At 39.2% G+C, this 12863-nt stretch overlaps 1 protein-coding gene across 9 annotated transcripts in view; it reads right to left on the bottom strand.

Moving 5' to 3' along the window:
• The window catches only part of SH2D4B (SH2 domain containing 4B), a 66845-nt gene that overhangs the window by 43255 nt on the left and 10727 nt on the right, over positions 1-12863 (bottom strand). For all 9 annotated transcript variants that reach the window (XM_051619296.1, XM_051619297.1, XM_051619298.1 and 6 more), the window contains 2 exons: positions 3828-3987; positions 2573-2720 (listed from right to left, as the gene is read on the bottom strand). In XM_051619296.1, coding sequence (XP_051475256.1) covers positions 2573-2720; positions 3828-3928 — 249 coding nt within the window. In that variant the 5' untranslated portion in view covers positions 3929-3987. The remainder of the gene's footprint in view (positions 1-2572; positions 2721-3827; positions 3988-12863) is intronic.

Below are 12863 nucleotides of genomic sequence, written 5' to 3'. Positions count from 1 at the left end.
TGAATCATTCATGAAAGGTATATTTATTTGTGACTTCAGTTATTGCAGTCATACATTAGTAGATTCATTAATTCATTTTCTTTCCCAACACCTTAGTTCTATTCACTTTCTGTAGTTGGAGATAGATGCCAGAAACATAATTTTCCTATTTTGCTGTCTAGGTTCCTTTCCACTCATTCAGCTTGTAAATATTTCATGTACTTCTTCCACTGCACGAGAGCACTTATAAAGAGCGTAAAATAGGAAGGACAAGGAAAGCCAAGTGAGCTTAAGTAAGACTGAGGATAGAGAAGTTAACAATTCTCCCACTTGTCTTTGAAAAGCCTGTACTATTTTTAAGTAGCTCTACAGCACCGTGCACAAGATCTGCTCTTTCAAGACCAATTAATAGACAAATTGCTTTTCTGAGTAGCAAAGGTGTGGTCGTATAGCACCAGGGATCGATCCTGCATTTGGATCTCTGCTGGTAGAACAATATGTTAGTCCAAATCCCTCCTAACATCTCAAATTATAGACCTAATTGAAGACCCAGGGCTGAAATTGTAATTGGACTATGCTGTTTTATTAATACAGCCAATGCTGGGAGCACACTCAATATAGAATCATAGAATCACTTAGGTTGGAAAAGACCTTCAAGATCATCCAGTCCAACCTTTAACCTTACTCTACCTGAATCCAGCACAAGCACCACATCTAGATGACTTTTAAACACATCCAGGGGCATTTAAAAAATTACCATTGCATAATATCTAGTTTTCAAGCTCATTTTTTTAAGCCAAAGCATTCTAGGTCTTATCTTAAAAATTTTGGGCCATTTATTAAAATTTTAGCAAATATCCTCTTAAAATGTTTGATTTAAAGGAAAACACTGGGGGAAAGGGGGGGAATAAATAAAGATATTGGCAAATTTATGAAAAGGGCTTATGAAATCCTGACCAAAACTTGGTATTTTAAATTTAAAGTAGAAGCTGAACCAAATTCTCATTCCATTTGCAGCAGTGCAACTCTTGCTCCTACCAGGCATACAGTTGGGTGGGGATACCTCCCCACTTCCTGAGAAACAGAGAGAACACAGATCACTCTGACATTAAGCTTTTCATCAATATGAAAATGAGCAAAATTTGGTGCCATTCCTTTAAAATTGTTTAAAAAACTGAAAGATTAGTTTTCCTTAAATAGAAAAATTATGGCTGCTGGCCACTAAAAGTATCACAAGTTGCTCACTCTGATTTTTGAAAAAGTCACTCTGAAACAGAAGAACAACAGTGAGCTTGTGGACATTTACCCTGCCAAGCGCACTGTAAATCAACCAGAGATAAAAGCAAACAGGCCTGTAGCAGTCTTTACTCAAAAGGGCTTTGCTTTCTGGAAAGAAGAGGAAAGAGCATTTAATTAGTTGCTCTGCTCATTATTCATACATTAATAAAGGCACCTGAAATATATTGTTTCATCACTCTTTGACATCAAATTTGAAAGGTCCTGTTCTCTCCTATGAATTCAAATTAATTGTGCAAAGGTAAATTAGCAACGTTGTGCAGAAGCTGCTACAGGAACTGCCCTTGCTTTGTACTACACAAACACCCTCAAAAGCCCAGTCCCACAGTTTGCACAATGAAAACTTGCTGCCTCTATTTTGTCCAACTGCATAAATTTAACACTGACTTTTTCACCATGCCTCCAGCACAGAGGGACAAGATGGGAGTCTATTGGCAAATTCCACACCTTTGATCACCATTCCCAGGAAGGAAAAAATTACATAGCATGTTGTCAGCAGGGGAGAGGCTTGTATACAGGTTACTGGATGCAAATCTCCTAGGAGTCATACTTTGCTACAGTCCTTCTCCATGGAAATCCAGCCTCATCAATCTTCTGCAGTCCCAGGGTGCACATTCCAGACTGAGAAGGCTGTGATAACTTCTCTGCACTTACCTAAACAAATAATATTTTGTTTTCTCACTTTTAAACAATTTTTATTCTTTTTAAAGTAATATGAGAAAGGTAGACTGAGGCTTTCTTTTTCTGTTTAGTTTTCAAATTGTTACTTGCAACAAGAGAATGTGAAAAAATATTATTTCAAACAAAGGTTAAAATATTATAACTAAGCTTATACAAAACTCATTATGAAGTCAATAAAAATTAGGCAAATGAACTTTGCCAACTGGACTTTTCCCATGTGTTGAGTAGGAGGAAGGTTCCACCCCTCATTATCGTAAAGAAAGAAATTAATCCAAAATACACAAAATATGTTCAAGCAAATGAACTTGCGACATTTCACAATTGTAATTTTTTTCCCCGAGTATGATTCACTCAATACAGCTGACTGAACAATTCTGCTACTGTGTGAGCTGAATAACCAGTTTGATTGTCCTGACACTTCTGAATGAGATATGTAATTTTTTCACATCACTCATCCAGTTGTTCTGGTGAACACCATGTAGCTATTTGTATATTCCACGATGAAAAATTACAACTCTGAGTTTTAAAGCTTATTAAAAAACATGCACTGAAGGTGAAAAGAACTTTGAATCTCTATAAAAACACCATTAAAAAAGCTAAATTATTCTATGCAAACCTTCAGTTCCTCCTGAATTTTTTCCTCCTCCAATTTGGCAGCTTTCCGATCTTCTATTTCTATTTTCCATTTTTCTGCTACTATTCTGGCTTTTTCTTGAGCCATAGCATCCCGGAATTTCTTTGTAATTTCAGCCTCCTTTTGTCTCCTTCAAAAAAGAATTTGAAAATAAAATCACTTAAGACAATGATTATTTTTTTTTAATTGAGGATCAATACTTGCTCACTGGTTGCAACAAATAATTAGCATAAGACTTCAGGGAAATATACAAGGAGGCAATTAAAATGTACTTAAGAAGAGACCTACCACAAATCACATTTCAGAGAACTATTCAAAAAGCAGACATTTTCAATTTTTGACAAATGACTAATTAAAATAGCACCTTATAAATTAGATAAGTACTTGGATGTCTTTGAATCATAACCTATATTCTTCCCCCCATGGCTGAAAAAATGGATTTCTCTGTCAGTCTAGCAAAGCATGACTGGGAATTTATTTTGCCTCAAATATTAATGCAAATGTCTGCCAAATTCTTACACTACACTGTTTATTAGTAGTGACAATGTAATAGGAACCCAAAGAACATGACGAAGCTTTTAATCCCTGCTTAAATATGCAATCACTATAAGCAAGAACCACCTCATATAAAAATGAATAATATAGAATAATCTGATATTTAAACTCTCACTTCTCAGCGCTGCACTACAAAAGGAAGCACAGAAGACAGGTGGCCTACTTTCTAACAACATAAAGCATCAAAATACTTTTGAATCTTTCCCAAAGCTGGAAGAGGCCCTGCTGGAAACACCAGAACAGCACTTTGTGTAATCAGTTTCTGAACTGCTGAAATAAGAACAGAAACAATATGCAAATAAAAACAAGTTAAAAAAGGCTTTTAGGTACCAAATCTCTATTGTGGGCATAAATGTGTGATACCACAAACATTTCTAATTTAATAATCTGAAACCTAGATTTTTATTTTTGATTTTTTTTATTTACAAACTGGTCAATGGTTTAGCAAAATTCCCCAAAAGAAAAAATTTTGCTTCACTTTTTTTGTGAAAGTCTTTTTGTTTTTCAGTACCCCATAAAACACAAAATACATTTTCACGTGCTAAAATTTGCCAAAACAAGGGAATGCAAATGTTCACAAACATACTTACCAGTTTTACCCACCATTACCTGCCACCTTTCTACAAGGCCATGTCTCCCATTATGCCAAGTGGACCCTGAATTCAGATTCTTAAATCCTCACCATAGTTCTTCTGCTTCCTTCTGTGCTTGTTGCCTGGCTCGCTCTGCTATGAGCTCCTCTGATATCTGTTCATATGGCTTGTCACCCGGGGCTTCTCCCATAACCCAGACCCAGACCTCACCGTCCTTCCCACGCAGCCACTGCACGTGTTTGTCACTACCTGTAACAGCCACCAAGAACAAACCAAACACATAAATACTGGCTCAAATTCTTATGTAAACACAGATGAAAAGGCAGGGAATCTAAAAATTCAGAACATTAAGCTTGCAATTTACAATTCAGAAAAAAATATTACTGAAAGGTCAGATCAAATCTTCAGATTTGACCAATCTACCATGTTGGGGAAAAAATGTCCGCACACTCCAGACCACCTTTAAAGACTCCCTGTCTCATAAAATTAAGGAACTATCAATTCCGATATGCATTTCCCAGAATTATGATCCCTTTTAATTGTTATATTTTCTTGCTTCACTCAGCAAGGGATAAATCAAGAGAACGGAAAAAGGGATGGAGCGACAACAACTGCTAGTAACGTTACGTGACTCGCAATGCTTCAGCACACAGACAACATCAAGTTTTATATAGAAACTTTATCAGAACCCCTGCAAAAAATCCAGGAATTTCCTGCTCCCACAGTGTGAAGGGGGAGTTCCAGAAAGCCTGCACACTTAGATCACACCACTCAGCACTGTAGAGGCTTTTGTGTTCAGGTAGACAATTGAAAGGGATGAAGTTTCTGGTTCAGTTTTCATGAAAGAGACATACAAAAAAATCTACGGTTACTGTATTGACAGAGTGTTTTTAAAAACACCAAAAAAGCTAGAGTACTCTTTGCAAAATAGACATTTGGTCAATGTCCTTCATGTCCAAGAAGAAGCTATGGGACTCCTGCTGACTTCAAATGGCACCAGATTAGATTCTCTCTGAGTACATTTTCATAGTCATATACCACTGACTTTGGTGTGTTTTTTTCTTTTCCTTCTACTTTTTATGTGTAACTCACAGATTTTTATGCATATATTATCATCTCACCTTCAACTACCTGTTGTTCTATGAGAGGAGAGTATCCATTTAAACAGATTAAGTTTCAGGACGCACAATCAATAAAGACTTTTTGACATCTCAGACTGAAGAGAGAAAACTGCGGGAGGGAATGAAGCAGGGATGCTGACAGCAGGCACTGCCAGTGCCAACCCCTGCTCACAAGTGCTGACTGTAGGAACTGAAGGCAACAAACAGATCAGATTTCTCAATGAAAGCTAATATTCTAAATCAAATCTGAAAATGTGATTTATATGAACTCCCAGTGTTGGCCTAACAGTACTGACTTCAAGGGGGGGTGGAAGTTTAAGCTAATTATGTTTTCCTTCAATAAGTCTCTAAAGCATTTGTTCTTTCACAGTCTATCAGATTACATCTCCAGTTACAAATATGAATGTACTTGATTGTGATTCCCATCCTGTACATTTCTGTGTTACTGTCAGCACAACATTTGTGCTATATTTTTTTGGATACAGCATTTGAACACCATTTGCTGAGTACTGACTGGCCATGCCAGTATTTGCCCACAAGATTTTCACCTACTGCATCACATGGTAAAGTATCTTAAGAAGTATGGAATAATTTCCCCAGAGTACTGAACCCACAAAAACAATGGCAGTTTCTGTTTTAAAAGTGGCCCGTGTCCTCTGCTCTGGGAGGAATCTGGATATCCCTGTCGTTCCCTTTTATTTAGTACTTTAAAGAAAATGTTGCAAACAACATGCCTCATGTTAATTTATTTGTATCACAACTGGTAGATACAACATACTTCTACTGTTCTGAGACAGATGCGCTACTTCTGCTCATTTATGAGGTTACCAGATGCAAAGAGAATAAATAAAACTTTTCAGGTAAGCAGACAAATTTTATCTTTGCTTCTTTCCAGGTTTTCTGTGCCAGAGGCACAATTTACCCATTACTACCCAGCCCCATAAAACTAATAGTTGATTTGTAGACATGTATTGAGAAATCATTCTCTGTCTTCCTTTTAAAACAAAGGATCTCTCTTCTAAAGCTACTGACAGCAGATGTATAAACTCTTCTCAAAACATCAGTATAAAATATTGTTGGTTCAGCACTAACTATTGTATACTACAGTATACCACCATATACTCCCATAGCTTAAGTTGAAAGATAAAAGCCATATCAAACAATCCAGCAATTTTAAACTTCAGCATTAAACAGTTCTCCACACGTGAAGTTTTAAAACAAATCAGCTTGAGCACATATGCCTTTACTCGGGTCTTGCTTTAGAACAAAACCTTTTCCACATCCAACCACTCTTTCTATTTTACTTAAACAAACTACTCCCATGCAAATCTTCGCTTAACCCTAAGCTCCCATAAACTTGGAGATGGGCTTTAAAGTACAATTTTAATATAAAACTTACTAGTTTCCTAGCTCAAAATAACATTAAAAAATGAGCATGCAGGGAAAGGAAGAAGCAGTTCAGGGAGAAAATCTGGCACTGTGAAAAGGGACTTCCTGCCATACAAAAAGTCTTTGCAGCCTGCATAACCAAGTTCACAGTGGTATCAGCTTTTCTGGATTAACAATATTGGGTTTGCACTATTAAACTGTAGAAGCAACAGCAAGATCTGAGCTGAAACCACAAAAAATTCTTTTCCTTAAAATTTTTAGGAAACTAGTGCTGTCTGCTTTGCAAGCAGAGAATTACCACCATTGAGGGATAATCATATTTAAATAATTTCTGCTGTAAGGTACCTCTCAATTATGAAGCATTTCTGAAAAAGAAGATATTTTGTTAACACATTATTTCCAAATGAAACAGAAATAGAAAAAAAAAAATAAAAAAATTAATCTAAAAGGAAGAGACAGGTCCTAACTAAACAAATTTGAAATCTAGGTGAGAAAGAGGCAAGGGAACGTCATATTTTCTGTTCATAAGAAGGCTTCTGAGCCCAGCAACAAAGCCTAATGCAGAGTCAGGAAATAAAAATTAAATATCTTGCCTCCCCAGTTTTGTGCTTTGGCCACAAAAGTACTTTTCTCTTCCTGGAGAGACACTGGCAGGCTGCAAGTAATTACCATTATGAAGTACTGGACATCAAAATTAATTGGAGAATAAAAATTAACGTGTTTTAGAAACAAACACTGCTTTGTCAGGAAAATTTATTGAATGATTTACCAAGTCTTTTCCATCTCTACTCTACAGTTCAACAAATTAACAGCTGCAGTATTCTACAAGATTTTTTTTTGTCTAAAACAACTCTGTAGCACCACAAGAAGGCAACATTAATCCTTGCAGTTCTTTTCACCTATAGCTCCTCCATGAATTAGTATCTCTCACAGAGTTCCCCTAAACCTCTGTCTACACTGCTTTGAGACTATTAAATTGGCTTCTAGACATTGCTCCTTACTCCAGACAACTGCCAAATCAGGCATCTCAAATTTGCAGCATACAATCAGAAATGGAATGGAACCATGAGTCGTGGTACATGGCATCACAAACTGCTCTTGGCCTTTGTGCTACCCTTAGGACGTCCCTGGTGCAAGCAGAGACATCATTACTGCCACAGCTCAGTGCTGCCATGAAACAAGAGCTCTTCCACCCACCTTCAAAGAGAGAGAGAAACAGCACCTGAAGGTGCATGGGAGGGGGAATCCTGACCACATGCAATGCTCAGGCTAAATCAGTCTTCAATTCCAACCATCTCAGACTTGCACCTTGTGAGTAAGGCTTAAAACAAATGGAGTTACACAAAGGAGAACTGGGCCTTGCACTGCCTCTGCTAACAAGGACATAGCAGCAGAACCACCAAGTGGGATTGGGGGATTTATGGGTTTTTGGTTTTTGGGTTGTTTTTACTGGTTTCAGGTTATATCTGGCTTCATTTTCACACATGTATAATTAAAAGTGCTTCAAAAATAATAGTAATCAGATCAAATGGGATACTGCTGGAGTCAGCTTCCTTCCTCCACGCTTGTTCATCAAAGTCTGCAGAAACTTTCTCAATGAACAGTCCATTTCCATGAACAGTCTTGTTTCACTGAACTTGGGCTTCCCATCATAGTTCTGCTTGGAATCTCAGCAAGAACAATTAACTCTCCTTCCTCACTGGAAAGCTTTGTAGGCATACAAATACCCTTTGTGTGTCTGGAAAATATTCCTTTTCTCTCTCTGTGCTAGAAAAAGGCTCCTGAAATTTAGTCTGCATTTGAAATAGGCTGCATGAGCATTCACTGCTGTCATCAAGCTGATCAATCTGATCTACTTTTGACATTCAGACATAAACAGTAGCCTGTGGAGTTTGATGTGTTTGTAGGGTTGAGTTTTTTTAATTATTTTGGAGTTTAGATATATGGCATACTGTGGTCTAAGCACAATGTGTTTTACATGACATTTTACCCTTGGCTTTCCAAGCACACAATTTCCATGGCTTCTTTAAAGTAGAAGCTTGAATTTTGATAGTCTGCAGGATAGATGAGGTTCCATTCAGAGTTTCATTAGCTGCTGTAAATGCATTAGAAGCACATTGATTAGGACGAAAATAAAAATGTGAGCTTCAGGCTGTTCTCGGTTCCTTGACTTTACCCACTACAAGTATTTTATTTAATTATATTTCTTTTTTTTATGCAAACACACACACATAATTCACTTATTTCTATGGAGAAAACCTAGGAAATTACCGTGAATGTTTCTGAGAGACTGTTCAAAGGACAAAATGCACTTTTCCAAACATTAATTGCTGTAAAATTATTAAAATACATATAGAATAATTAGGTGGTCAAGATGAAAGTAATGAAAATACCACAATCTTAAAACAAACTGAAGATCTGCTGTAACTAATTCTGTGGGCTGCTCTGATCCTAGACAGAGGACCATGAACCATTCTGCTGCAAGACTATACAAAAAAACCCCAGTCATTTCAATTCTTAAAAGAAGAAAATGGGGGAAAACTCTGACCTTCTTTAGCATCCCCCCAACATTTCAGGTTATGCACCACCCAATCTCAACTGTGTTGTGTGCCCTTCTTTTTAAAGAGGATTTGCGCAGGAACAAATTCAGCTAATACACACTATTATAAAGGTTGCAGAACCTCAGTACTGCTGAAAAACCAGCCTTCATGGCTCTCCAGCTGCTTCCTGATAGTATAACAAACTCAGTCTTCAGTTTATGGAAGTACAGCCTGTTGCCATGGAAATAATTATGCTGTAAAATGCCCCTGCAGGATCAAATACAGGAAGAGTCATTGCAAGAGACCAAACATTAAGGCAGAAAACAGTTACTCAACTAAGACTATGGTAATTAACTACTGTAGCAAAGACAACTGTACATAACACTTGAAGGTAAATGAGCTGCATTATCACATGGTATGCATCTATGTAATAGAAATAAATAGAATCATACCATATCTTGGGTTGGAAGGGACCTCTAAAGGTCATGTAGTCCAACCCCCCTATAATAAGCAGGATATCTCCGACTAGAAGAGATTGCTCCAAGCCCCATAAAGCCTGAACATAACTTTGATTATTGTGAACTAAAGACAGAAGGAAAGTAGCATAAAAGTAAAGTAGAAATTACATAGTCTCTATCTAGTATGTCCCAGGTATTTTCTTGGCTCCTTGGCCAAGCTCAACTGATAGACACAATTTCGGATGTTGGCCATTTTCAATGGAAAGGTAACATTCACAACTCACTCTTAAAGATACAATTCTCACACTATATACAATCTAGAGGTAGTCTCTTGTCTATTTTAATGATTCTTTCACTGTAAACAGTGTAACAATGCAGAAACACATCAGATCAAAGTCAAAGGTTGGAAAAGATATAATTCATGTTTTCCTTCGTCATTAAAAAAAAAAGTCAAGAGCATAGCACTATAATTTCTGATTCCTGATCCCAACTGTCTTTTGTAAAGACATCCAGATGCCATGCAGAGGGACCTTAACAGCCTGGAGAGGTGGGCCAGTGCCAACCTCATGAAGCTCAACAAGGCCAAGTACAGGGTCCTGCACCTGGGTCAGCACAACCCCAGGCACAAATACAGCCTATGGGGAGAATGGCTGGAGAGCAGTCCTGAGGAGAAGGACTTGGGGGTGGTAGTTGAAGAGAAGCTCGACATGAGCCGTCAGTGTGTGCTGGAGCCCAGAGAGCAACTGCATCCTGGGCTGCATCAAAAGAGGTGTGGCCAGCAGGGCCAGGGAGGGGATTCTGCCCCTCTACTCTGCTCTGGTCAGACCCCTCCTGGAGTACTGTGCACAGTTCTGGTGCCCTTAGCACAATAAAGATATAGACCTGTTGGAGAGGGTCCAGAGAAGGGCCACCAAGATGATCAAAGGCCTGGAGCACCTCTGCTATGAAGACAGGCTGACAGTCAGGGCTATTCAGCCTGGAGAAGAGAAGGCTCTGGGGAGACCTTATAGCACCTTCCAGTACTTGAAAGGGGCTACAGGAAAGCTGGGGAGGGACTTTTCACCGGAGAGGATAGTGATAGGACAAGGGTTAATGGTTTTAAACTGAAAGAGGATAGATTTAGGTTAGACATCGGGAAGAAATTCTTCACCATGAGGTGCTGGAATAGGTTGCCCAGGGAGGCTGCTGATGCCCCCTCCCTGGAGGTGTTCAAGGCCATGTTGGATGGGGCTTTGTGCAGCCTGGTCTAGTGGGAGGTGCCCCTGCTCATAGCAGGGAGGTTAGAACCTGGTGATCTTCAAGGTCCCTTCCAACCTTACTAATTCTATGATTCTATGATTTTAAAAGCTATACACAGGGCTTGGTTTCTCACACAGAGCTGTAACAAAGCAACCGTTGGAGAATAAACAAAAACAAGACTGCATGGCTACTTGTTGGTCTGCTGGAAGCTCAAAGCAGGACAAGGGTTCTCTGTCATATCTGTCATAGAATGAACAGAGAGCTAAGCATCACTTTCTGCACCAGACTCCTGTACTTAACGAAGTATGGCAGGCTCACACTGACTTTTTTTATCAGGTACACGAGGCCACAAAAGCAGGGAGGACTGTATCACTACAGTAAGATTTTCTAGAACCACAGCACACGAGTGGACTTGAAGGTTCATGAACAATCATCAATGCTTGGCTAAATCCACTGCTGACTTGAGCATGTTGAGTTTTCCCATATCTTCCAAATCTTGCTGTCAAAGCCTGGTGCCTCTGTCCTTGAATGTTTTAGTCATTTATGCTCAAAACTTACAAAATCAGCAAGGAAATATTGAATTAGCTTGGGCAAATCCCATTCTCCCCTTGGCTGCAGTACTGCCTTCTTTCCACATTAAGTATTTATAAGCCTGCAGACAGCCACAATCTCATATCATTATCAGAGCACTAGTATGTCCAAGAAAGCCCACCTAACACCACTGTGTCCAGACAGGCTGAGGAACACAATGCCACAGAGAAACATGGGAATGTTCCCAGTGACAGTGCCTCAATTAACAGAGCAGCCTCTCTCAGAAAGCAGCTGATGCCAGATGCTTCAGACAACAGGAGTGCTGAGGATCACATGTGCAAGACAAACCTGCAGTGTAATTAAGGCCCAGGTATCCAGCATTATTCTGCTCTTACTTTTCTGCAAAGAGAGGTCAGCTCTAGGGCACGATATGAGACTAAAAAGCACAGACTTATGGCTAATCCTAGGACAGGAGAGAAGTCCCTCTGGATTTGTTCCATCTGTGCCGTGATTGAGAGACGGAGACGCAGCTTGATGCAAGCAAGATGTCCAATTTATTAAGCTAACACACACATTTTTATATGCTTCCAGGCTACCTCTAGGCAATCGTGTCTTAAGCTAATTGGCTAACTGCTCTAATACACGCGCAAAGTTAACAAGGCTGCTTTGCTGATCAGAGAGTGTTCAGGCGGCGTTCACGAGGCAGGCCCGTAGCATCTTCAGATAAGCAGGAGTCAGAGGCGCAGCCGTTCCGTTGTTCCATTGAAAACCACAAGTTCCCTGTCACTTGCTGATTACAGCAATGCCTTTCAGCCAAGGTCCTGCACGTCCTGTACCTAAGTTCCTTTAAACAATAACAACCTTCTAAAGTGATTAACAGTTCATTAACACAAGTCGCTCCCATGTTACCACACATCTGGTACATGTTTAGGTCATACGGCAGTTGTGTGTCTCCTCCTAATCCCAGGTTTGGAGAAGTGAACAGACAGTTGAGAAGCTGCTGTTTAACTGTACCTCAGTACACAGCCACACTGCGTACGAGCTCTGAGCAGCTGAGTTCTGGCCCCCAGGTAGAGCACTAACAGAACTGTGTCGCATCACAAGCTGCTATACGTTAAAACTTGTCCAATTACTTCAAATTATTTGGCTTAGTCCACTAATAAAAATTATTCTAAGGTTCTTGCTAGTGTTGTTACTTTTCCAGTTTTATCTGAATTGTAAACAAAAGACAGGGCTCTACACAATTCAAGACCACATACAGATAGAAATTTTGGAAATACTCAAGTCTGATGTCTCTGGTCAGACTCATATGCAACGATTCAGAGAAACAGACAATGAACAGTTCCAGAGGCACGTCTCTGTAGGAGATAAAATCTTAGCTAAGCATTACCAGGCTTAGCTAGTAATGTAGAGGCCTTAGTTTAAATGAGGAATACATCTCTGAGTTAAAAAACATAAAGAACAGTCAGTGCACATACACCCGCTCACTCTTCAGACACAAATTGCAACACACTCCCACGCACTGGCCTTCACATGTGACACTGATGAATCCTCCAACCATCCACTTGTGGTATTTGAAATACTTCCCTCCAAATGGCTTAATCTATTCTCCAATAATTGTCTAACATAAGTGCCATTTAGATAAAGAAATTATTTTCTAACCATGTTGTGATAAGCCTACCTAGTTTTCTCCCTGCTACTTTTGTTAAGGACAGGTAAATTAGAGTGTTTACAAATAGCTCCTGTCTGAACATCACGAGCTGCAGTTCACAATGAATAAATGTCAGAATAAGCAGCAGCAGACCAGCACTGTCTTCTCTCCCACATGGCTGTCCTTCAGCTACCTA

This window comes from Apus apus, chromosome 4 (assembly GCF_020740795.1).
Source record: "Apus apus isolate bApuApu2 chromosome 4, bApuApu2.pri.cur, whole genome shotgun sequence".
In the NCBI taxonomy this organism is placed as follows: domain Eukaryota; kingdom Metazoa; phylum Chordata; class Aves; order Apodiformes; family Apodidae; genus Apus; species Apus apus.
The sequence above is the reverse complement of the archived record's forward strand: the minus strand, read 5'-3'. Positions and strand labels throughout refer to the sequence as shown.